The sequence below is a fragment of the Coregonus clupeaformis genome, chromosome 20 (genome assembly GCF_020615455.1).
Source record: "Coregonus clupeaformis isolate EN_2021a chromosome 20, ASM2061545v1, whole genome shotgun sequence".
NCBI classification, from domain to species: Eukaryota; Metazoa; Chordata; class Actinopteri; order Salmoniformes; family Salmonidae; genus Coregonus; species Coregonus clupeaformis.
This window is the reverse complement of record NC_059211.1, coordinates 48,400,415-48,426,160: the sequence shown is the minus strand read 5'-3', so window position 1 is coordinate 48,426,160 and position 25,746 is coordinate 48,400,415. Positions and strand designations below refer to the sequence as shown.

The following is a 25,746-nucleotide window of genomic DNA, read 5'->3' as shown; positions in this document are numbered from 1 at the left end:
CAATTTCTGGCCCACCTCGCCTATAGCTGGGGTAAATGTAATACAGCCAAACGTATGTTTAAGCTGAGAAGCACCGATAATGCTCCAGCTGTATAATCATGAGGCATGACAGTGTTTGCCAAACCCTGTTCCACTTTCCACTTGGCCATTACCATTGTGTTGCCCGTGTCCCCACAGCACCCAAACAAATGTGCAGTGAATTACGTTAAGTTGTAACCACTGTTCCCTTTCTGTCAACTTTGTTTTGTACAAATGTGTTTCTTTGTTTCTCTTCCCTTACCCAGATTGTATTTAGTTTCTACCCCGACCGCAACAATTTGTGACACGAAATCAAAATGCAGATACACTTCTTAAAAATCCAAATGACTGCTTAAAGCAAAGGAAAGCGATAAAAAATGTCTCTATTCCTACATGGTTAAATAATGAATGTAAGCGCTGTGGCCCCATCGCAGTAGATATACCAAATCTGCATTTAGATGGAAATGTTTTTACAAGCAGAACCGCTTTGAGACCCTCCTTTGTTTGGAAATCCGCCTGTTTTTCATTTGACTTTTTCATCTAAATGAGGCCCAATCATAGACTGCCTAACCTGTGGAGGAGAGGAGCGAGGGAAGAGGCGAGGCAAAAGAGGACTGAGCGAAGAGAGAGCAAGAGCGAACGAGAGCATGAGGCGGAGAGACAGGGAGAGAGGAACATGTCTCTCGGTCTCTCTTCTTGTGCTGAATCACACAACATGACTTTCTGATCTGTGATTGTCAACTTGGTCACATTTGTCATCTTCATTTTTTTGAGCGGCAGGAAATTATCAACTGGAGGCAGAAAGAAGCCTTTATCTGCCTCGAGCAGAGAGAGGCTGTTAATGCATTCTTCCACAGTCATAAGTGCACAATGGCCGACATCTCTCTTTTCTCTCCCTCTCCGCCAGGTCTTACCTGTAACGAGCTTCTCAATGATAAAGGCCCCATTGTCTCTATTAGACCAGCAACACGGCTCTGAACTGATCAAGTGCATCATTGGCATTGACTAACGATGTGTCCGGTGTTTGCTTTGTCATAAATCAAGAAACATCTTCTGTCTGAGCTTTCTCTCTCTCTCTCTGTCAGGTGTCGAGATCACAGGAAGTTTTGCTCAAGAGCAGTTTGTCAGGATGAAAACGATGTTAGAGTTATTCTAGGGGTAACTGGAGGACCTGTATGAGAGTTTGCACTCTGGCTAAAAGGAAAGGTGACCGGTGTGTAGGATAAAAAATTGAGAGAGTTCAAAAGGTACTCTCACATTTTTGTACAGCACTTATGAAGGCATAAGGCTGAACCTTATGCTCTTTTTTGTTTTATTTTTAGCACTTTGCACTGTCACCCTTTGTATTCTTTCGACCATGGATTAAATTAAGTATATTATCTTTGCATCTCGGTGTCACGTCTCCTCCCGTTGCTCCCCTCCGGCGCTCTGATTCGCCGGTCTACTGAGTCACCGGTCTGAGCGCACCCCCTCGGCAACACCGGAATGGAAACCCAACGCACCCTAATCACCTCCAGCGCACCTGCACCTTATCATCTCATCACCACCACTATATAGCCCTGGACTGTTCAGTGTTGTGTTGTGTGTGATTGTTAGTGTCATGTCGTGTACTCGCTCGTTGTTGTTCTCTTGCTCAGTGTTAAGTAAACCTTTACATTGTTGATTCCTGCGTCCTACCACTTCGTATCCTCAGTACTCGTCACACTCGGCTTGGTTTGAGTGCGAGTACCTTTTTAAATCTTTAATGTTGCTTACCATGAACTGTTGTGTGATAGAGACTGCCACAAGTTCTTATTTAGAATGTGCTAACAAAACTGTTTATCCGTTTCTTTTTTATATAAACGCCTGGGTCTATCTACAATACATACAGGGACAAGTACTTGAACAACCCTCATCATGCTCTTCTAAGGAAAGAGAGAACAATAGGCATACAAGAGAGAGGGAAAGAGAGCGAGAGAAAAAGAGCGAGACAGATAGATAGAGAAAGAAAGAAAAAAGAGAGATACAGAGAGAAAGAAAAGAGAGAGAGAGGGGGGGGGGTGTTGAAGGTGTTATCTTGCAGATGCTAACTCCCCCAAACCAGCCCTAATGATAACCATGGCAACAGAGACACCACAAGCTGAGACCTGGAGGTGGGGTTTTAGGGGAAAACACATCCTCTGTCTTTCAATGCAGGTTGGAATTTATTGTCATGAATCTTGCCCTGGAGGCAGCTCTTCAGAGTGGTCCCCAACTGGCACAGCCACAAAATCAGATTATAAACCTAACCCTAACCTAAACCACACTCCCCTACCCTAACCTTAAATTAAGACCAAAAAGCACAGTTTAGAATTTTTACAATTCAGCCAATTCTGACTTTGCAGCTGGCCCAACTAGTGTAAAATCGCTCAGTTCTGCCTGCAGGGCAAGAATCATGACAATAAACGTCTGTAGGTTTGTAATCTAAATGGAATAAGGGGGAGTCGCTTTTTGACAGAACACCACCGCCTCTCTACCCCCTCCGCTCCACTCCTTCATCCCTCCACCCCACTCCTCCGGCCTGCTACCTCTCCTGCAGTCAGAGCTGCCCACCTGACAGTAGATTAAACTACTGTGTGTGTGTGTGTGTGTGTGTGTGTGTGTGTGTGTGTGTGTGTGTGTGTGTGTATGTGTGTGTGTGTGTGTGTTTGTGTTGTAGCAAGTGCACAGTGGGCCTCCCACATGCTGGTACTCTCTCGCATAAAATCTTCTCTCTGGGACCCAATCCCCTCCTCCTTCCTCTTCTCCTCTCCCCCCTCCTCTAGCTATGAATAATAACCATGCCCGGCGATAGGGGCCTGCGTCTGTGACCTGTCCCAGCCCTGTCCCATCCAGCCACATGTCGGTTTAGTGCCACTCGGAAGCTGCTGGCGTGACAAATGCCCGCGCCCTGTGTGGCGTAATGATACATTTATATGAAATGGCACAGGGCCCAGTTCCCCACGTCCCCCCGTCCTCATCTCTGACCCGTCGAACAAACACATTCACCAGAGGAGCTTTTCATGCCAGCCACCCATCTGTGCCCACTGCCCCCTGCCTCCCTCTGTCTCCCTCCATCACCCATTTCCATATTCACTCACCTGAAAAGGAGGAAGTTAGAAAAGGGGGTGGGGCAGAATGCATATTTTTGCACGACAGACATAGAGGCTAATGCGTGTTAGTAAGAAATTGGGCATATGACCCGAGGGAGGTACTTTATTGTGCTTATGCTATGTGTGACTGCTGAGCTTCTTGGGATACATAACATGCAGGCTATTACAACTACAATAACTGCCATTACACCTATGTACACACACAAAAACACTCAATCTGCTTCAGTCACGTCTCTCGTGCTGAGGGAGTAGCTTGCTGAGTCACAGGCCCACAAGCCTTGGTGTTCCTCAGGCCTCACAATGCTCTGCTGTTTATCTTGACATAAGGCAGAACAATGGTGTGCAGATGGCAGCAGACGGAGCAGGGAGACAGGCGGGCACAGGGGGCATGGAGGGAGCACAGAGGCGCTTTGGTCTGGGTTCCCTCCTGGTAGGACTGTGGATGCAGTCCTACCAGGAGACCCTTCCAGACCCTGCACTCTGGATAATGCATGGGTGTGTGTGTGCAGTGTGTGTGTGTGTGTGTAGTGTGTGTGCGTGTGTGTGTGTGTGTGTGTGTGTATACCACTGTCCTGGGTCTCTCATGTAGGGGCTGTGAGTGTGTGTACATGGCTACTCCAGCCCCTGCAGACCCCTGCACTGGCCAGATAAGACTCTCTGAGTAGGACTGGTCCAGGATCAGCTGTTGTCTGCAGGGAGAGACTCTAATCCCTGACAGCTCATGATGTCAGACCTGCCAAAGTGTTCTCAAGGAGAATGAGAGAGAAACACGCACTGACACATAGTCAGAGGGTAAAAAAGACCTTACCCAGGCATCTTCCAAACGATTGCCTGACTTAAGAGTGATGATGGTGGAGGACTAAATTGTCCTGCCAAATGACTGCTCTTGCTGTAATGAGCAGGGACAGCTCTGACACACTGACACACAGCATAGCACTCAGGAATTCACATCCGGTCTTAGAGCAAAACATATTATATTTGACTAAAATCGATGCCACTCCATTTAGTATGATATGTAACTTCACACAATGTGCCGAATACAACAGGTGTAGACTTATCTTGAAATGCTTACTTACGAGCCCATTCCCAACAATGCAGAGTTAAAAAGTAAGACAAATATTTGCGAAATAAAAAAGGAAATAGTAACACAATAAAAACAATAACGAGGCTATATACAAGGAGTACCAGTACCGAGTCAATGTGCAGGGTACGAGGTAGTTGAGGTAATTGAGGTAATACAGTATGTACATGTGGGTAGGGGTAAAAGTGACTAGGCAATCAGGATATATAATAAACAGAGTAGCAGCAGCGTATGTGAAGTGTGTCTGTGTGAGTGTGTGTGTGTGTGGCGTCAATATGCACGTGTGTTTTGTGTGTGTGTGTGTGTGTGTGAGCGTATGTAGTGTGTGTGTGTATATGTGTTGGAGAGTCAATGTAGTATGTGTGAGTCTGTGGGTAGAGTCTAGTGAGCCAGTGCAAGAGAGTCAGTGCAAAAAAATTAAGATACAACAATAAATAATAAAAGGGGGCCAATGTAAATAGTCCAGGTAGCCACTTGGTGCTCCAGTAACGCTTGCCGTGCGGTAGCAGAGAGAACAGTCTATGACTTGGGTGGCTGGAGTCTTTGAGTTCAGCCCCAGTGATGTACTGGGGCCGTACACACCACCCTCTGTAGCTCCTTGCGGTCAGATGCCGAGCAGTTGCCATACAAAGCGGTGATGCAGCCAGTCAAGACGCTCTCAATGGTGCAGCTGTATACGTTTCTGAGGATCCGAGGGCCCATGCCAAATCCTTTCAGCCTCCTGAAGGGGAAGAGGCGTTGTCGTGCCCTCTTCACGACTGTGTTGGTGTGTTTAGACCATGATAGGTCCTTAGTGATGTGGACCCCGAGAACTTGAAGCTCTCGACCCGCTCCACTACAGCCCTGTCGATGTGAATATCGGTGTGTTCGGCCCTCCATTTCCTTTAGTCCACGATAAGCTCATTTGTCTTGCCCACGTTCAGGGAGAGGTTGTTGTCCTGGCACCACACTGAGCACGGACCCCTGAGAGGCCCCCTTGTTGAGGGCCAGCGTGGTGGATGTGTTGTTGCCCACGCTCACCACCTGGGGGCGGACTGTCAGGAAGTCCAGGATTCAGTTGCAGAGGGAGTTGTTTGGTCCCAGAGTCCTTAGCTTAGTGATGAACTTGGAGGGCACTATGGTGTTGAACGCTGAGCTGTAGTCAATGAACAGCATTCTCATGTAGGTGTTCCTTTGTCCAGGTGGGAAAGGGCAGTGTGGAGTGCAATAGAGATTGCGTCATCTGTGGATCTGTTGGGGCGGTGTGTGAATTGGAGTGGGTCCAGGGTTTCTGGGATGATGGCATTGATGTGAGCCATGACCAGCCTTTCAAAGCTACAGATGTGAGTGCTACGGGGCTGTAGTCATTTAGACAAGTTACCTTGGCGTTATTGGGCACAGGGACTATGGTGGTTTGCTTGAAACATGTAGGTATTACAGACTGGGTCAGGGAGAGGTTGAACATGTCAGTGAAGACACTTGCCAGGTGGTCAGCGCATGCTCTGAGTACGGATCCTGGTAATCCGTCTGTAACCTTTCTCACATCGGCTACAGAGAGTATGATCATACAGTCATCCGTAACAGCTGGTGCTGTCACACATGGTTGAGTGTTGCTTGCCTTGAAGCGAGCATATAAGGCATTTAGCTCGTCTGGTAGGCTCATGTTACTTGGCAGCTCTCACCTGGATTTCCCTTTGTAATCTGTGATAGTTTGCAAGCCCTGCCACAGCGTCAAAGCCAGTGTAGTATGATTCGATCTTAGTCCTGTATTGACGCATTGCCTGTTTTATGGTTTGTCTAGCATTTTGCCCCATCCTAAATTGGTTTAGACATGATTATTTTGCCCCCTGCCTGAGTATAGAGAGCAATATGGTGTCTCCTAATGCCCTGGAAGAGGTGGTCTTCACTAATATATCCCTTCAACAATGTAAACTACGCTTTGGTACTATTATTGCACACACAATTTCTATTTGGCGCAAAATTGTAAAACAATGTAACTGGGAATGAAAATGGCCCATACTCCAATGTTTCACAATAATGGCTTGCGATCTGGAGGGCGGCCTTTTGCATCCCCTCAATGGTCCAAATGTGGAATCCGTACCCTTACAGATATCATGGACATAAATGGTTTGAGAACATTCCAAAATTTGAAAGATACATACACATTACCAGGCAACTCCTTTTTTCTATATTTACAATTTAGGTCAGCTATGCTGGCCTATGGAGTCCCTTGGGAAACCCAACTACCAAACCATTCAATGATGGGATTTATAAATCAATTATCTGGGTTCCCGAAAGGACTGACCTTTATAATATATAAACAACTTTTGGAAAGCTCATATTCTGAGCTAGCCATTAAAAAAGTTTGGTCCACAGATCTAATGGCATCTGAACAACCCTTTAACTGGAACTGAATAGGGAAAAATATGACCTTGGCATCCCGTAATCAACTTATACATTTTAAGTTCATTCACAGACTGTATTTAACACCAAGGAGACGTTTTACGATGATATTGACTCCAACTCCCAAGGCATCCGCATGCTTCTCAGCCTAAATAGTTCGGAACAGTTCGTGCATATATTATGACAACATTTTGTGACGTTTTTGTTCATTTTGGTCTTCGGCAAAGGTTTTTTCGGTTGTTCGTGCACACTACATTTTTTCTCGCGGCAATCCAAAGTCAGAAGCTGAAGTCTACACCCCTTCATCAGTGATTCATCACAGAGCTCTGTGTATGATGGAGCGAAATGCTAGTGCGTGGAAATACAATTAAAACTTTGGTACGGATAGTATTATATTTTAATACTTTAAAAAGTACTATATTTTACTAAATCCGGGACACTCAAATTAGTATGATATGTTACAGTAGGGATTCTTCAATGAAGTGTTTGTTGTCATTCAACGAGAGACAAATCGTTTTCATGCAAATTTTTTCACTTCAGAAATACTGCACCAAACATCTTAGTATACTACCTATTGCATCTCAAAATGTACAAACAGTACTATTGCCAATTTTTTCTCATTTTTCAAGCGAAGATCTTTTAAGGGAGTATACGAGCACACTAGCCGAGTTTCACCTAGCCGAGTTTGGCTAGGCACCAGCCGAACTGAATAATGTTGACGCCCTAAATCAGGTAGGCACATTCCTTCATATGATTTATTTTTTTAATTTTTTTATTTTTTTTTGTCATTTAGCAGACGCTCTTATCCAGAGCGACTTACAGGAGCAATTAGGGTTAAGTGCCTTGCTCAAGGGCACATCAACAGATTTTTCACCTAGTCGGCTCGGGGATTAGAACCAGCGACCTTTCGGTTACTGGCACAATGCTCTTACCCACTAAGCTACCTGCCGCCCCATATGATGTATGAGTACCCTGCAGGTAGCCCTTTCCTGCAGTCAATGACCAAAAGGCTCCATGGGTTGAATGATAATATATTTCATCATTTCATCATTAATAAAGATTATTTCAAAAAACATGATGAAAATTCGGTGTTTCTATGTCAAACAGTTTTGTTATATTTCAGTCTTCTGTGATGTATATAAAGTGTAATAATGTGATGCAAACTCAAAATGTAATACATTTCAACTCTATATCTGACATGATACAGGTGTCTTCTTTTTTTTAAGACCATAACCATGTACGTGAGGTGTATACTTTTGTTTCAAAGTAGATTTGTTTAAGACTACCAAGAATCACTCTGTGTGACCCTGATTTAGCCCACTGCAGTAAAAGGTGAAATACTTCTGGGGAAAAGTTACAAAATTCATTTAGAAGTGCATGAATTTATATAGTCAATGCTTTCCATCTACTATATTACATAATTAATATCTCAATCAATCAGAGAAGATTACTCCTAGCAGGCAGCACTGCTGCAGCCTCCTTACTCTGTCCCATTTAACCAGTGGATCCAGTTACTATTAGAAGTTATAACATTAGAATGATCAACAGCGAGAAATAATGTTGTTAGTGAAGGAACAATTGAGGCCTGGACAAATATACTTGACTCTGTAAAGAACAATTTCAGATAAAGCCCCACACATACAAACCAATTATATACAGTAGTGGAGTGGAGTGTATGCGCAGTATACCCACTTATTTTTCAGTGGACATTGCGTATACGCACTTCTCAATCCCCACTGATACGTACAGTGATTTCTAAAAGTATTCAGACCCCTTGACTTTTTCCACATTTTGGTACGTTACAGCCTTATTCTAAAATGGAATACATCGTTTTTTTCCCCTCATCAATCTACACACAATACCCTGCACCTTAGAGGCTGATGCCCTTTATACATAGACATGGAATCACTGGCCATTTTAATAATGGAACACTAGTCACTTGAATAATGTTTACATACTGCTTTACTCATCTCATATGTATATACTGTATTCTATTCTACTGTATTTAGTCAATGCCACTCCAACATTGCTTGTCCTAGTATTTATGCATTTCTTAATTCCATTCTTTTACTTTTAGATGTGTGTATTGTTGTTCATTGTTAGATACTACTGCACTGTTGGAGCTAGGAACACAAGCATTTCTCTACACCCGCAATAACATCTGCTAAATATGTGCTTGTCCTAGTATTTATGCATTTCTTAATTCCATTCTTTTACTTTTAGATGTGTGTATTGTTGTTCATTGTTAGATACTACTGCACTGTTGGAGCTAGGAACACAAGCATTTCTCTACACCCGCAATAACATCTGCTAAATATGTGTATGTGACCAATAAAAATTGCTATGATTTGAATGACAAAGCAAAAACAGGTTTTTAGATTTTTTTGCAATTTTGTATTTGTTTTTAAATGGAAATATCACATTTACATAAGTATTCAGACCCTTTACTCAGTACTTTGTATAATCACCTTTGGCAGCGAATACAGCCTCGAGTCTTCTTGGGTATGATGCTACAAGCTTGGCACACCTGTTTTTGGGGAGTTTCTCTGTCAGGTTGGATGGGCAGCGTAGCTGCACAGCTATTTTCAGGTCTCTCCAGAGATGTTCGATCAGGTTCAAGTCTGGGATCTGGCTGGGCCACTCAAGGACATTCAGAGACTTGTCCCGAAGCCACTCATGCATTGTCTTGGCTGTGTGCTTAGGGTTGTTGTCCTGTTGGAAGGTGAACCTTCGCCCCAGTCTGAGGTCCCGAGCGCTCTGGAGCAGGTTTTCATCAAGGATCTCTCTGTACTTTGCTCCATTCATCTTTCCCTCGATCCTGACTAGTCTCCCAGTCCCTGCCGCTGAAAAACATCCCCACAGCATGATGCTGCCACCACCATGCTTCACAGTAGAGATGGTGCCAGGTTTCCTCCAGACATGACGCTTGGCATTCAGGCCAAAGAGTTCAATCTTGGTTTCATCAGACCAGATAATCTTGTTTCTCATGGTCTGAAGGTCCTTTAGGTTCCTTTTGGCAAACTCCAAGCGGGCTGTCATGTGCCTTTTACTGAGGAGTAGCTTCCGTCCGGCAACTCATAAAGGCCTGATTGGTGGAGTTCTGCAGAGATGGTTGTCCTTCTGGAAGGTTCTCCCATCTCCACAGAGGACCTCTGGAACTCTGTCAGAGTGACCAACGGGTTCTTGGTCACCTCCCTGACCAAGGCCCTTCTCCTCCGATTGCTCAGTTTGGCTGGGCGGCCAGCTCTAGGAAGAGTCTTGGTGGTTTCAAACTTCTTCCATTTAAGAATGATGGAGGCCATTGTGATCTTGGGGACCTTAAATTCTGCAGACATTTTTTTGTACCCTTCCCCAGATATGTGCCTCGACACAATCCTGTCTCGGAGCTCTACGGAAAATTCCTTCGACCTCATGACTTGGTTTTTGCTCTGACATACACTGTTTCAAACTGTTTTGCTCTGACATACACGAGTTCAAACAGGTGCAGTTAATACAGGTAATGAGTGGAGAACAGGAGGGCTTCTTAAACAAAAACTAACAGGTCTGTGAGAGCCGGAATTCTTACTGGTTGGTAGGTGATCAAATACTTATGTCATGCAATAAAATGCAAATTAATTACTTAAAAATCATACAATGTGATTTTCTGGATTTTTGTTTTAGATTCCGTCTCTCATAGTTGAAGTGTACCTATGATAAAAATTACAGACCTCTACATGCTTTGTAAGTAGGAAAACCTGCAAAATCGGCAGTGTATCAAATACTTGTTCTCCCCACTGTACATGTCTTATATGGGCAGAAAGCTTAAATTCTTGTTAATCTAACTGCACTGTCTAATTTACAGTAGCTATTACAGTGAAAAAATAACATGCTATTGTTTGAGGAGAGTGCACATCAACAAAAAACTTATCACGACAACTGGTTTGATACATTCACCTCTGAAGGTAAATAATGTACTTACATTCAGTAATCTTGCTCTGATTTGTCATCCTATGGGTCCCAGAGATAAAATGTAGCATATTTTTGTTTGATAAAATCAATTTTATATTCAAATGTAGGAACTGGGATCTACAGTTTGAACCCTTGCTGTCTCTGGCTCCACACCCACCCCGCTCGGCCATCTAGATGTTTGAAAGTTAGTGTATAAGCTAATGCCCATCATGTATGACATTCCTGGGAGTGTGTAAACTTACATTTTGTATTACCATATAATTTATGTATGTTCTCTATAGTTATGTACTTGAAAATGTATCAATTGACCAATTCGGTACATTTGAGCAGACTTCATACAAAATAATCCAGTATTGCAAAGCTTCACTGGATCAATCTGAAACTTTGCACACACTGCAAAATCTAAATTTTGCCTTAACTGCAATATTATATTGTGGCCTTTCTCTTGCATTTCAAAGATGATGGAACAAAAAAATAAATAGAAAACATGTTTTTTTTTTGTATTATCCTTTACCAAATCTAATGTGTTATATTCTCCTACGTTAATTTCACATTTCCACAAACTTCAAAGAATATGCATATCCTTGCTTCAAGTTCTGAGCTACATGCAGTTAGATTTGGGTATGTCATTTTAGGCGAAAATTGAAAATTGAGGTTAACTCTAATGAACTTATCCTCTGCAGCAGAGGTAACTCTGGGTCTTCCTTTCCTGTGGCAGTCCTCACGAGAGACAGTTTCATCATAGGGCTTGATGGTTTTTGCAACTGCTCTTGAAGAAATGTTCAAAGTTCTTGAAACTTTCCGGATTGACTGACCTTAATGTCTTAAAGTAATGATGGACTGTCGTTTCTCTTTGCTTATTTGAGCTGTTCTTGCCATAACATGGACTTGGTCTTTTACCAAATAGGGCTATCTTCTGTATCTTGTCACAACACAACTGATTGGCTCAAACGCATTAAGAAGGAAATAAATTCCACAAATTAACTTTTAACACCTGTTAATTGAAATGCATTCCAGGTGACTACCTCATGAAACTGGTTGAGAGAATGCCAAGAGTGTGCAAAGCTGTCAAGGCAAAGGGTGGCTATTTTGAAGAATCTCAAATCTCAAATATATTTTGATTTGTTTAACAATTTTGTGGTTACTACATGATTCCATATGTGCTATTTCATAGTTTTGATGTCTTCACTATTATTCTACAATGTAGAAAATAGTAAAATAAAGAAAAACCCTGGAATGAGTAGGTGTGTCCAAAGTCAAAAGTTTGGACACACCTACTGTCACGCCCTGACCTCTAGAACTCTAGTTAGTTTGGTCAGGGTGTGCATGTTTAGTTCTATGTTGTATATCTATGGTTAGAGTCTAGTGGTTATACTTCTATGTTTGGCTGGGTATTATTCCCAATCAGAGGCAGCTGTCGCTCGTTGTCTCTGATTGGGGATCATACTTAGGCAGCCAGTTGCCTGGGTTGTGGGATCTTGTTTGTGTTTCGGTGTGTTTGGCTTGTTTGTGCATAGCCTTCCGACGTCACGGTTCATTGCCTTTGTTGTTTTGTCAGTGTTTATCCAGTTTAATAAACATGTTTGCATACCACGCTGCACCTTGGTCTGATCCGTCTCTCAACGTTCGTGACAGAAGATCCCACCAAACGAGGACCAAGCAGCGTGGCCAGGAGCAGACATCCTGGACATGGGAGGAGATCCTGGATGGTAAGGGATCTTGGACATGTGAGGAGATCCAGGCTGGGATGGATAGCCGTCCTTGGGAACAGACAGAGGAAGCGCGGGTTAGAGAGGAGCAACGGCGACACCGACGGCGCCGGCCGATGAGGAAGCACGAGAGGCAGCCCCAATAACAATTTGGGGGGCTAAAGGGGTGGTCGGGGATCGAGAGAGAAGAGACCCGACCACTGCACCCGGTGGGTTTCCAGTTTGAGTCCCTATGACCATGGGAACAGGAATGGGAACAGTTTTATACTGAGGAGTCGGAGGATGACGACGATAAGTTTCTGTTCCCTAACTCGTGGGGGCTCCCGGAGGAGCTCCACCGGTGCCTGATCCAGCTCCGGTCGGTTGCTCCACTCCGGAGCCAGAGCAGTCCGCTCCTCCGGTGCCTGATCCAGCTCCGGTCGGTTGCTCCACTCCGGAGCCAGAGCAGTCCACTCCACCGGTGCCTGATCCAGCTCCGGTCGGTTGCTCCACTCCGGAGCCAGAGCAGTCCGCTCCACCGGTGCCCAAGCCAGCTCCGGTCAGCGGCTCCACTCCGGAGCCAGAGCAGTCCGCTCCACCGGGATCTGGTTCAGCTCCGGTCAGCGGCTCCACTCCGGGTCCAGAAGTCAGCCCCTCTCCAGGTTCGGGGTCTCCCACACCAGGGTCCAGACAGGGATCGGTGCATCGTGGGAGGACTGAGAGGGGAAGCTCCGCGTTGAGGTCCAGACCGGTCCAGGGGTGCAACGCGGGGGGTACTGTCATGCCCTCAACTCTAGTTAGTTTGGTCAGGGTGTGCATGTTTAGTTCTATGTTGTATATCTATGGTTAGAGTCTAGTGGTTATACTTCTGTTTGGCCGGGTATGATTCCCAATCAGAGGGAGCTGTCGCTCGTTGTCTCTGATTGGGGATCATACTTAGGCAGCCAGTTTTCCTGCCTGGATTGTGGGATCTTGTTTGTGTTTCGGTGTGTTTGGCTTGTTTGTGCATAGCCTTCCGACGTCACGGTTCGTTGCCTTTTGTTGTTTTTGTCAGTGTTTATCCAATTTAATAAACATGTTCCCCACGCTGCACCTTGGTCTGACCCGTCTCTCAACCTTCGTGACGCATACTCATTCCAGGGTTTTTCTTATATCTATATATATCTATATATATATATATATATATATATATATATATATATATATATATATATATATATATATATATTACGTTTTGCTCTGAGACCAGGCTGGAATTCACTGAGGCAAATCATAGATCAGGACACATTGGATGTCTGCCTATGACATACTATATAGGGCTCATTGTACAGTATGTGGATTCAATACTGAGACAGGATACATTAGATATCTGCCTATGACATACTATAGGGCTTATTTTACGGTATGTGGATACAATATTGAGACACAGGACTGTGTCTATATCTTCAGTTTCTCACCAGGGGTATTTTCACTAGGAACCAAATGGAAGCAAATGGCAGAAATGGGGAGGGACCAATCTGAACTCGTACAATAAGAGACGCTCATTTTTGTTGCCAATAAACATTTACTGTTGCAAACCATTTTGCTACAGTGTGCACTAATGAATACACCCATATATTTGAGCAGTATTAGCATGGTATTAAGTTGTCAAAATGCAGCTGAGTTTGTTTTTTTAAGCATCAAAGTGGATATTAACAAGTCATATGAATATTTAACAAGTAATGCTGCAAAAAAACTCTAAATAAAGCTCTGCATGGGAGATTAGCGAATGTTCCTGTTTTTCCAGAGACTGGGACTCAAGAGCTGAGAACTGCAGGATAAATGGAGCTGGGAGATTTGGACCCCTGCCCTAAATGCCTCAAAATTTGCCTCTACTAAAGTCCAGCTCCAGTATTTATAGTGAGATAAAATGACTGGAATCAACCCCCTCGTCCCTAAGCTGTGAGGGCCTGCCAACATTCCCAGCCCTATAGGGATGACGGAATTGTGTGTGTGTGTGTGTCTAAGCCATCCTTGTCACGCACGTTGACTGATGACTCGTGGAACCAAGGCACAGCGTGATAAGCGTACATCTTTATTGATACACAACACACGAACAAAACAACAAAACGAAACGATACGTGAAGTCCTGAGGTTACACACACCAAACCTTTACGGATCAAGATCCCACAAACTAACTGGTGCCAACAGGCTGCCTAAGTATGGTCCCCAATCAGAGACAACGAGCTACAGCTGCCTCTGATTGAGAACCACCCTGGCCAACATAGATCTAAACGATCTAGAACAAAAAACATAGAAAACTAAACATAGAAAAATCCACACCCTGGCTCAACATTTAAGAGTCCCCAGAGCCAGAACGTGACAGTACCCCCCCCCCCCCAAAGGCGCGGACTGCGATCCGGGCGTGACCACCACCTTTTCTCCACCTCCCCGTTGCACCCCTGGTCTGGTCCCGCTGACTGGAGCTGGATCCGACGACGGTGGACCAAACCTTACCGGCTCCGGACTGGAGCCGCTGGCCGGAGCTGGACTGGACACCGGTGGAGCGGATTTCTCTGGCTCCGGTGTGGATCCGCTGACTGGAGTTGGACCGGACTCCGGTGGAGCGGATTGCTCTGACTCCGTAGTGGAACAGCTGACCGGTGCCGGACCAGGCACCGGTGGAACAGGCACGGGCCGTGCCGGACTGGACACACGCACCACTGGCTTGGCGCGGGGGTCAGGAACGGGCCGGACCGGGCTGACGACGCGCACCACAGGCTTGGTGCGGGGAGCAGGAACGGGCCGGACCGGCTGACGACGCCGCACCACAGGCTTGGTGCGGGAGCAGGAACAGGCCGGACCGGTTGACGACGTGCACCACTGGCTTGGTGCGGGGAGCAGGAACGGGCCGGACCAGGCTGATGACGCGCACCACTGGCTTGGTGCGGGGAGCAGGAACAGGCCGGACCGGACTGGCGACGCGCACCACTGGCTTGGTGCGAGGGACAGGAACAGGCCGGACCGGGCTGGCGACGCGCACCACTGGCTTGGTGCGAGGGACAGGAACAGGCCGGACCGGGCTGATGACGCGCACCACAGGCTTGGTGCGGGGAGCAGGAACGGGCCGGACCAGGCTGACGACGCGCACCACAGGCTTGGTGCGGGGAGCAGGAACAGGCCGGACCGGGTTGGCGACGCCGCACCACTGGCTTGGTGCGGGAGCAGGAACAGGCCGGACCGGGCTGGCGACGCGCACCACTGGCTTGGTGCGAGGGACAGGAACAGGCCGGACCGGGCTGGGAACACGCACCACTGGCTTGGTGCGGGGAGCCGGAACGGGCCGGGCCGGACTGTGGAGGCGGACTGGAGGTCTGGAGCGGAGAGCTGACACAACCCGTCCTGGATGAATGCCTATTTCCACACAATATGTGTGAGGCATCAGCACAGGACGTACAGGGCTGTGCACTCGTACTGGCGCTACAGCACGTGGCACTGGCGCAGGATATACGGGACCGAGGAGGCGTACTGGAGGCCACGAGCGTTGAGCCGGCACACCCCGTCCTGGCTGCATGCCCATCTTAGCACGACACGTGCGTGGTGCTAGCACCGGACGTACAGGACTGTGCCGGAACACTCGCGGCACAGTACGTGGCTCCGTATAACACGGAGCCTGCCCAGTCTCACGCTTCCTAGCCTGAGTACGGGGAGTTGGCTCTGCTCTAACTCTAGTCTCCGCCAACCACCCTTTTAGCCCCCCCCAAAAAAATTGGGGCTGTCTCTCGGGCTTCCTCCTCGGCCGGTACCCTCTGCGATGCCGCTGCTCCTCTTTGTAGCGCGCCTCCACAGTCTCCTCCCAAGAACGGCGATCCATTCCGGCCTGAATCTCTTCCCAAGTCCAGGATCCCTTCCCGTCCAGGATCTCCTCCCAAGTCCAGGCTGTCTGTTCCTGGACACGCTGCTTGGTCCTTTTTTGGTGGGATCTTCTGTCACGCACGTTGACTGATGACTCGTGGAACCAAGGCGCAGCGTGATAAGCGTACATCTTTATTGATACACAACACACGAACAAAACAACAAAACGAAACGTGAAGTCCTGAGGTTACACACACCAAACCTTTACGGATCAAGATCCCACAAACTAACTGGTGCCAACAGGCTGCCTAAGTATGGTCCCCAATCAGAGACAACGAGCTACAGCTGCCTCTGATTGAGAACCACCCTGGCCAACATAGATCTAAACGATCTAAAACAAAAAACATAGAAAACTAAACATAGAAAAATCCACACCCTGGCTCAACATTTAAGAGTCCCCAGAGCCAGGGTGTGACAATCCTCCATGAACTGCAACCCTCCAAAGGGCAGTGCTACCAAGAACCATTTTGATCAGAAGAACCCTTTTTGGTAGACAAGGGTTCTTTGTAAGGCAAAGGGTTTTACCTAGAACCTTTAACATCCTAAGAACTGTTTTTGGAAGAAAGGGTTCTTTGATGATTCTTTGGAAGGCAAGATGGATTATTTAGACGGCAAGAAGGGTTCTACATAGAACCATATATAATATTTCCCAACATGCTCTACTGCAGGGAGATTTTCAGAATATATTTTTTTACTCTAATATCTGTTTTTACATGTACATTGATTGGTTGATACATTTAATGCGACACAAAGAGAAATAACATGCAGTCAGTGGTTGGAAAAGTACACCATTTTCATATTTGAGTAAAAAAGTAAAGATACCTTAATAGAAAATGACTCAAGTAAAAGTCACCCTGTAAAATACTACTTGAGTAAAAGTCAAAGTATTTGGTTTTAAATATACTTAAGTATCAAAAGTAAATGGAATTGCTAAAATGTACTTAAGTTTCAAAAGTAAAAGTAAAAGTATAAATCATTTCAAATTCCTTATATTAAGCAAACCAGACGGCATAATTGTATTTTTATTTTTTATTGACTGATAGCCAGTGGCACACTCCAACACTCAGACATAATTTACAAACGAAGCATTTGTGTTTAGTGAGTCCGCCAGATCAGAGGCAGTAGGGATGACCAGGGATGTTCTCTTGATAAGTGTGTGAATTTGACCATTTTCCTGTCAAAATGTAACGAGTACTCTTGGGTGGCAGGGAAAATGTATGGAGTAAAATGTACATTATTTTCTTTAGGAAAGTAGTTAAGTAAAAGTAAAAGTTGCCAAAAATATAAATAGTAAAGTAAAGTACAGATACCCAAAAAAACGACTTAAGTAGTAGTTTAAAGTATTTTTACTTAAGTACTTTACATCACTGCATACAGTTTTCTAAACTAATCCAATCTGTTAGTAATTGGATTTATTGCACCCATTACTTAAATGGTTGTTCCAGTTTAGGTGATTGAGGTAGTCTCAGTATTCAATCTACCCTACCCTGGCAGTCATTCTGAATGCAGGTTGCGGGTGATTAACAATTCCACTTGTTGGATATCCTAACTCTGGCTGGATTCCAATAGGAATTCCAATCAATTTGATTTGACATCACTTTGCAAGCCAGCATAATGCGACTTGCAGGCCTTAAGTGGCCTATAAACCAGGAGATTCCTAACACCACTGTGTTAGGGTAGAACTAAGCCCTCAAAGAAAGGCCTTATGATATATGTAATGTATTGTTATAAGTATTTACATTTTAAAGACTAATAAGGCTGGTGGAACCGTTCATATATAAAAGGGTTCTAGGTCGAACCATATACAGGGGGTTCTTTAAAGAACCCTACATAGAGGGTTCTAGATAAGCCATTTCTCCATAAACTGCAAAGGGTTCTACCCAGCACCAAAAAGGGTTCCCCCATTGGGACAAACCGAAGAACCCTGTATGGTTCTACTTAGCACCTTTTTTTCTAAGAGCGTAGGAGTCCAGGGACCAATGAGCCAGATAGCATAGAGTATTGACTGAATACTAACACTGGATAGAGCACCTAGGGCTAGCCAAGACTCCGCTAAGAGCCTGGAGCTATCATAAGACCTCCTCAGAAACACCCTCAGAAGAGTAGGAGATAGGTAGTGTGTTGCTAATGTTGTATCTACAGGACCAAAGGTGCTAAAACACACAGATGGCCATGTAAACCAGTGATGGGAGGTACCGGTGTATTGCCGAGGAGAGGAGAACTTACCACAGCCCAGAGAGAGCAGGAGTGCCGTCAGCAGAGCCTGCAGTCCACAGGCAGGGACCACCGCACCCAGCATCCTGGAACCTGAGAGAGAGAGAGAGAGAGAGAGCGAGACTGCTAATTTGGTATAGAGCAGACCTAACTCACTCTATGAAATTAATCAAAACAGGAACATTTTACATTTGGCTAGAAATTCAAAAGGAAATTATCTCAACAGAGAAAAATTTCCTCCTGTGTGCTACCTATATCCCCCCACTAGAATCCCCATACTTTAATGAAGACAGCTTCTCCATCCTGGAGGGGGAAATCAATATTTTCCAGACCCAGTGACATGTACTAGTCTGTGGCGACCTAAATGCCAGAACTGGACAAGAACCTGACACCCTCAGCATACAGGGGGACAAACACCTACCTGGAGGTGACAGCATTCCCTCCCCCATTTGCCCCCCTAGGCACAACTACGACAACATAACCAACAAAAACGGGTCACAACTCCTGCATCTCTGTCGCACACTGGGTATGTACATAGTCAATGGTAGGCTTCGAGGGGACTCCTATGGTAGGTACACCTATAGCTCATCTCTTGGCAGAAGTACTGTAGACTACTTTATCACTGACCTCAACCCAGAGTCTCTCAGAGCGTTCACAGTCAGCCCACTGACACTCCTATCAGACCACAGCAAAATCACAGTCTACTTGAACAGAGCAATACTCAATCATGAGGCATCATTTACATTTACATTTACGTCATTTAGAAGACGCTCTTATCCAGAGCGACTTACAAATAGGTGCATTCACCTTATAGCCAGTGGGATAACCACTTTACAATGGGGGGGGGGTAGAAGGATTACTTTATCCTATCCCAGATATTCCTTAAAGAGGTGGGGTTTCAAATGTCTCCGGAAGGTGGTGAGTGACTCCGCTGTCCTGGCGTCGTGAGGGAGCTTGTTCCACCATTGGGGTAACAGAGCAGCGAACAGTTTTGACTGTGGCATCAAAGCCAAAGGAACTGAATAATATTAAGAAATGCTATAGATGGTAGGAAAGTAGTGTCGAAACTTACCAAAAAACAATTAGGCAACAACAAATTCAATCCCTTTTAGACAACTTCCTGGACAAAACGTTCCACTGTAATAGTGAAGGTGTAAACTTGGCAGTAGAAAACCTAAACAGTTTATTTGACCTCTCAGCTTCCCTATCAAATCTAAAAATCTCTAACAGAAAACCGAAGAAAAGTAACAACAGTGACAAATGGTTTGTTGAAGAATGCAAAAACCTAAGAAAGAAATTGAGAAACCTATCCAACCAAACACTTAGAGACCCAGAAAACCTGAGCCTACGCCTTCACTATGGTGAATCACTAAAACAATACAGAAATACACTACGGAAAAAGAAGGAACAGCATGTCAGAAATCAGCTCAATGTAATTGAAGAATCCATAGACTCTAACTACTAGGAAAATTGGAAAACAATAAACAAACAACAACACGAAGAGCTATCTATCCAAAACGGAGATGTATGGGTAAACCACTTCTCCAATCTTTTGGCCCTATAACAAAGAACAAACAGCAAAACAATATAGATGATCAAATGCAAATCTTAGAATCAACTTAAAGACTACCAGAACCCACTGGATTATCCAATTACATTGAATGAACTACAGGACAAAATACAAACCCTCCAACCCAAAAAGGCCTGTGGTGTTGATGGTATCCTCAATGATATGATAAAATATACAGACCACAAATTCAAATTGGCTATACTTAAACTCTTTAACATCATCCTTAGCTCTGGCATCTTCCCCAATATTTGGAACCAAGGACTGATCACCCCAATCCACAAAAGTGGAGACAAATTTGACCCCAATAAGTACCGTGGGATATGCGTCAACAGCAACCTTGGGAAAATCCTCTGCATTATCATTAACAGCATACTAGTTCATTTCCTCAGTGAAAACAATGTACTGAGCAAATGTCAAATTGGCTTTTTACCAAATTACTGTATGACAGACCACGTATTCACCCTGCACACCCTAATTGACAAACAAACAAACCAAAACAAAGGCTAAATCTTCTCATGCTTTGTTGATTTCAAAAATGCTTTTGACTCAATTTGGCATGAGGGTCTGCTATACAAATTGATGGAAAGTGGGGTTGGGGGAAAAACATACGACATTATAAAATCCATGTACACAAACAACAAGTGTGCAGTTAAAATTGGCAAAAAACACACACATTTCTTTCCACAGGGCCATGGGGTGAGACAGGGATGCAGTTTAAGCCTCACCCTCTTCAACATATATATCAACGAATTGGCGAGGGCACTAGAACAGTCTGTAGCACCCAGCCTCACCCTACTAGAATCTGAAGTCAAATGTCTACTGTTTGCTGATGATCTGGTGCTTCTGTCACCAACCAAGGAGGGCCTGTAGCAGCACTTAGATCTTCTGCACAGATTCTGTCAGACCTGGGCCCTGACAGTAAATCTCAGTAAGACAAAAATAATGGTGTTCCAAAAAAGGTCCAGTTGCCAAGACCACAAATACAAATTCCATCTAGACACCATTGCCCTAGAACATACAAAAAACTATACATACCTCGGCCTAAACATCCGTGCCACAGGTAACTTCCACAAAGCTGTGAATGATCTGAGAGACAAGGCAAGAAGGGCCTTCTATGCCATCAAAAGGAACATAACATTTGACATACCAATTAGGATCTGGCTAAAAATACTTGAATCAGTTATAAAACCCATTGCCCTATATGGTTGTGAGGTCTGGCTCTCAAGAGAAGACAGGCTATGCGCACACTGCCCACAAAATGAGGTGGAAACTGAGCTGCACTTCCTAACCTCCTGCCAAATGTATGACCATATTAGAGACACATATTTCCCTCAGATTACAGAGAGCCACAAAGAATTCGAAAACAAACCCAATTTTGATAAACTCCCTTATCTACTGGGTGAAAAACCACAGTGTGCCATCACAGCAGAAATATTTGTAATCTGTTGCCACAAGAAAAGGGCAACCAGTGAAGAACAAACACCATTGTAAATACAACCCATATTTATGTTTATTTATTTTCCCATTTGTACTTTAACTATTTGCACATTGTTACAACACTGTATATATACACATACTATTTATTCTTTTGGAACTTCTGAGTGTAATGTTTACTGTTAATATTTATTTCACTTTTGTTTACTATCTACTTCACTTGCTTTGGCAATGTTAACATACATTTCTCATGCCAATAAATCCCTTAAATTGAAACTGAATTGAGAGAGAGAGAGAGAGAGAGAGAGAGAGAGAGAGAGAGAGAGAGAGAGAGAGAGAGAGAGAGAGAGAGAGAGAGAGAGAGAGAGAGAGAGAGAGAGAGAGAGAGAGAGAGAGAGAGAGAGAGAGAGAGAGAGAGACAGAGACAGAGACAGAGACAGAGACAGAGACAGAGACAGAGACAGAGACAGAGACAGAGACAGAGAGGCAGAGAGGCAGAGACATCGTTAGAATTACAATCACTCAAGTTGCCGATATGTTTGCATGTACACTCTCTATCTCCTTCCATTAACGTTCCAGCTAGAGAGGAGACAGGTGAGAGGTGGACAGGAGGCATAGCCATTAGAATCCCATCCCAGACAGGCCCTTCTAGTGACAAATCAGACAGGAATAATTTCTGTGGTTTGAAATCACCTGCTGGCCCTACATCAGGGCAGGGCACTGATAATGTAGCCGACTTTACAATCTCCCTATAATCAAAGACTGATTTCTGCCTAGAACAGCCCAGTCCGTAGGTCTACAATACAGACTGACAATCAGGTGGATAAGATATTTGCATTGAATGATGTTTTATTATTTGGCAACCCATCAGCTTCCTCTGATTCCTATACCAAAATAAAATATGTTTGCAGTGTTCTACATCAAAACAGCTGAGCAGCACAACACAGCAAGCAAATACAACATGATTGAAGCCTATGTTTCCATGGCAATTGTTACACATGGCATGTTTGACATTTTCACACACACAAAATCAAAGTTGCAGGAATTCTTAGATCTAGTGAGGGTGGAGGCAGCTGGTATGTGAGAGAGAGCCTAGTGTTTATATACATTTATTGGAAAATGCACCTTTTCTGTGTCATTGGGAAGGTGAAAAACAGCCTCACGCAAATGGCCCTACCGTGAAGTAGGAACCAGCATCAAACGCCTCAGATCCTGTAACCGGTCACATTTCTTAATGAAGAAAAGTGACGTCCTAATCTCAATTTTGATAGAAGAATCATGAAAGCAAATAGAGAAAACCCAGTGTAAAATATGCCTTCAATTCAATTCAATTCAACTTTATTAATCCCCCCAGGGGCAACATTGTTAGAGCACAAGCAACCACAATTACATAATTTCTCCACATTATACAGCATAAAGAGATAACATTTTACATTTTAGCAGACGCTCTTATCCAGAGCGACTTACAGTTAGTGAATACATTTTTTTTTATACTGGCCCCCCGTGGGAATCGAACCCACAACCCTGCCGTTGCAAACGCCATGCTCTATCAACTGAGCTACATCCCTGCCGGCCATTCCCTCCCCTACCCTGGACGACGCTGGGCCAATTGTGCGCCGCCCATGAGTCTCCCGGTCGCGGCCGGCTGCGACAGAGCCTGGATTCGAACCAGGGCCACTCAGGATAGACAACAAAGGGCCAGCTTTGCATCCAGGTACAGTATGTCTTTGCCTGGCTCAACTAAACTGACCCGTCTGTTGCTATGACAAAGTGTTAACACCAGCCCAGTCCAGTCCAGATAGTAGGATCTAGTGTGTGTTGATTGTGAACTAAATTCTACTGAGATGCCAGTCCCTGGAGGGAGGACAGAAAAACCCTGTGTATAAATAATGGATGTGGCAGCTATGGAGATCCGGCGTCCAGCCCGGCGCGGCGGCCAAGGTGCGAAATCCGAGGCAAAGGGTACCAGAGATGGGATACAGATAGCTGGTGTCCATTACAGCCACGCTATTCGCTCAGACTGTTTCAAAGGCAATCAAGGACAAACACAGACAGCCCAGCCAGGCTATTCTCTATGAGAAGGAATATAGATGGGACCATTTAGGTATGTGTTATCCCTCGTAAATATTACAGCAACAACAGATCAATGCTTGAACGCTGCCCAAATGATGATGTGATATTATGCTAGGGGCAGGAGTTTTTCCCGATCACGTGACCTGACCAGGGCCTAGAGTATTTCCTGGTTAGAAAAAAATAAGACACCAAAGGCTCCTTAGTACCATGCTAGGGGTGCGGGAAGAATGCCAAGTGATTTCCTTGCTAACGAAGCATCAAAAATATAATATTCCCTTTTCTAGACTATTTGTATCTCCAAAGGCTCCTCATGACACACAGACCCACTTCAGTTCAATCCCAGATCAATACAGGCTCCTCAGAGCTCCGTAGCCCTCTCTCCACATCATCAATACAAAGAAAGCCTTCTATTCATGTGTGTTCTCTAGGGCTAAGTCACAACGCTATGTCGGCTCTGACCTTGCCACATCATCAATACAAAGAAAGCATTTTGGGGGCCCTAAGCCAGATTTGGTTGGGGGGGGTCCCCCACCTCATGGTAAAATCATTTCAGTGGCCCCCCTCTTCATGGCGCCTGATAATAAAAATAAAAATAAAGTTAATCTCCTGCAATTCTACACATTTTGACATGACTTATGCCATGTTAATATGATATCTGAGTGAGAGTGACTAACAAAATAAATGGGGGCCCCTGGAGGTCAGGGCCCCTGGGCACGTGTCCTGAATGCCCGTTCGGTATTCGGCTATGATTACTACAAGTTTAGATAGCTGGCTAGACTAGTTTACCTTTAATTTTTATTTTTATAATGACATGGCTTATTGAGTGACTGTCAGTGACTGACATAACAAGAGAAAAACTGCTGATACACAACCAAATTTAGAAATTGCATCTTGTGTATTCTACTATTCAAACTCTCAACAGTAACTTGAGACCCCGAATTAGTTTCTAATTTTTTTATGTTGCTTATGCCCAGGGCCAGCCCTCCTTGCCTCTGTGAGCAGGGGACAGCCGCCAAGCTGTGAGTGTCCTTTCAAATACCAACTCTCTCTGCTCCGCTGGCTCACAGGACTGGACATCACTGCAACGCCAACATGAACCTGCTGCTGTATACACATCTGCATACATTTCTAGGCCAGTCACAACACACACGCGCGCACACCCATACAGAAACCTGTACACACAGCCACACATAAGCAGAAAGTATACATACAGTGCCATACGTTTACATCTGTACATTTTAGTCATTTAGCAGATGCTCTTATACAGAGCAACTTACAGGAGCAATTAGGGTTAAGTGCCTTGCTCTAGGGCACATCGACAGATTTTTCACCTGGTCAGCTCAGGGATTCGAACCAGCGACCTTTCGGTTACTGGCCCAACACTCTTAACTGCTAGGCTACCTGCTGCTGCCGCTACCTTTCGCTAGGCTACCTACCTACTCTCAGTGCCTTTCACAATCAGAACCCATTTCAGATTAGACATACAGTAATTACAGTGTTAGCGTTGCTACTAACAGAGATACATGAGACCAGAACAGGTATGTACTGTCCTGTACCACCCACTGAAACAGTGTCCTATACTTGGAAGACTCAGAGAAGTCACTGGGAGCCTCACTAGATCTCCACACAGTCTCCACTGCTTCATCCCAGCTGGTTGGAAGCTCTGCTCAGCCTGACTGTTCCCTCCATGTTGCCCCACCCAGATGGCGGAGGAAAGGAGGGAGAGAAGGAGGCTTCCATATGCTATTACCACCAGGCAGGAGCTCATGCTGTCCCTCTACGGAGCCTCTTTCTATCCCTTTCTGTCAACTTTCTTCCTGTTTCCCACAAGTTCTCTATCATTCTTTCTGTCTACCCTATTTCTTCCCTTCCTACCTCCTTGCTATCCCTCCATGGAGTCTCCCTCTCTCTGTGTGCTCCCTCCCTCCTTTCTTCCGTGCCATCGTGCATTATGAACCAGGCTCATTAATCACTCACTCCCCCTATCACTCCATCAGCTCACACTGTCATTGTCCCTGCCGCAGTCAGTCAGTCAGTCAGTCAGTCACAACACACACATACACACACACACACACACACACACAAACAAACACACACATGGATGCACGGACGCAGGCACCCACTCACACACACACCAACACATGCACGCACGCACAGACACACACACAATGCCATTTCCATTTGGGACTCAGACCCATCAACAGCTATGTAGGTGACAAATTAGAAATTAGGTGACAAAATACATTTGCAGGAACCATATTGCTGAACTTTCATATTGTATAGTAAATGTTCTCTTTATTATACTACATTTGCAGGACAAAGTTGGCCTTTTAT

At 44.9% G+C, this 25,746-nt stretch overlaps 1 protein-coding gene across 1 annotated transcript in view; it reads right to left on the bottom strand.

Moving 5' to 3' along the window:
- The window catches only part of LOC121533575 (neurocan core protein), a 200,369-nt gene that overhangs the window by 145,055 nt on the left and 29,568 nt on the right, over positions 1-25,746 (bottom strand). The window contains exon 2 of the mRNA XM_041839642.2: positions 18,348-18,428. Coding sequence (XP_041695576.2) covers positions 18,348-18,420 — 73 coding nt within the window. The 5' untranslated portion in view covers positions 18,421-18,428. The remainder of the gene's footprint in view (positions 1-18,347; positions 18,429-25,746) is intronic.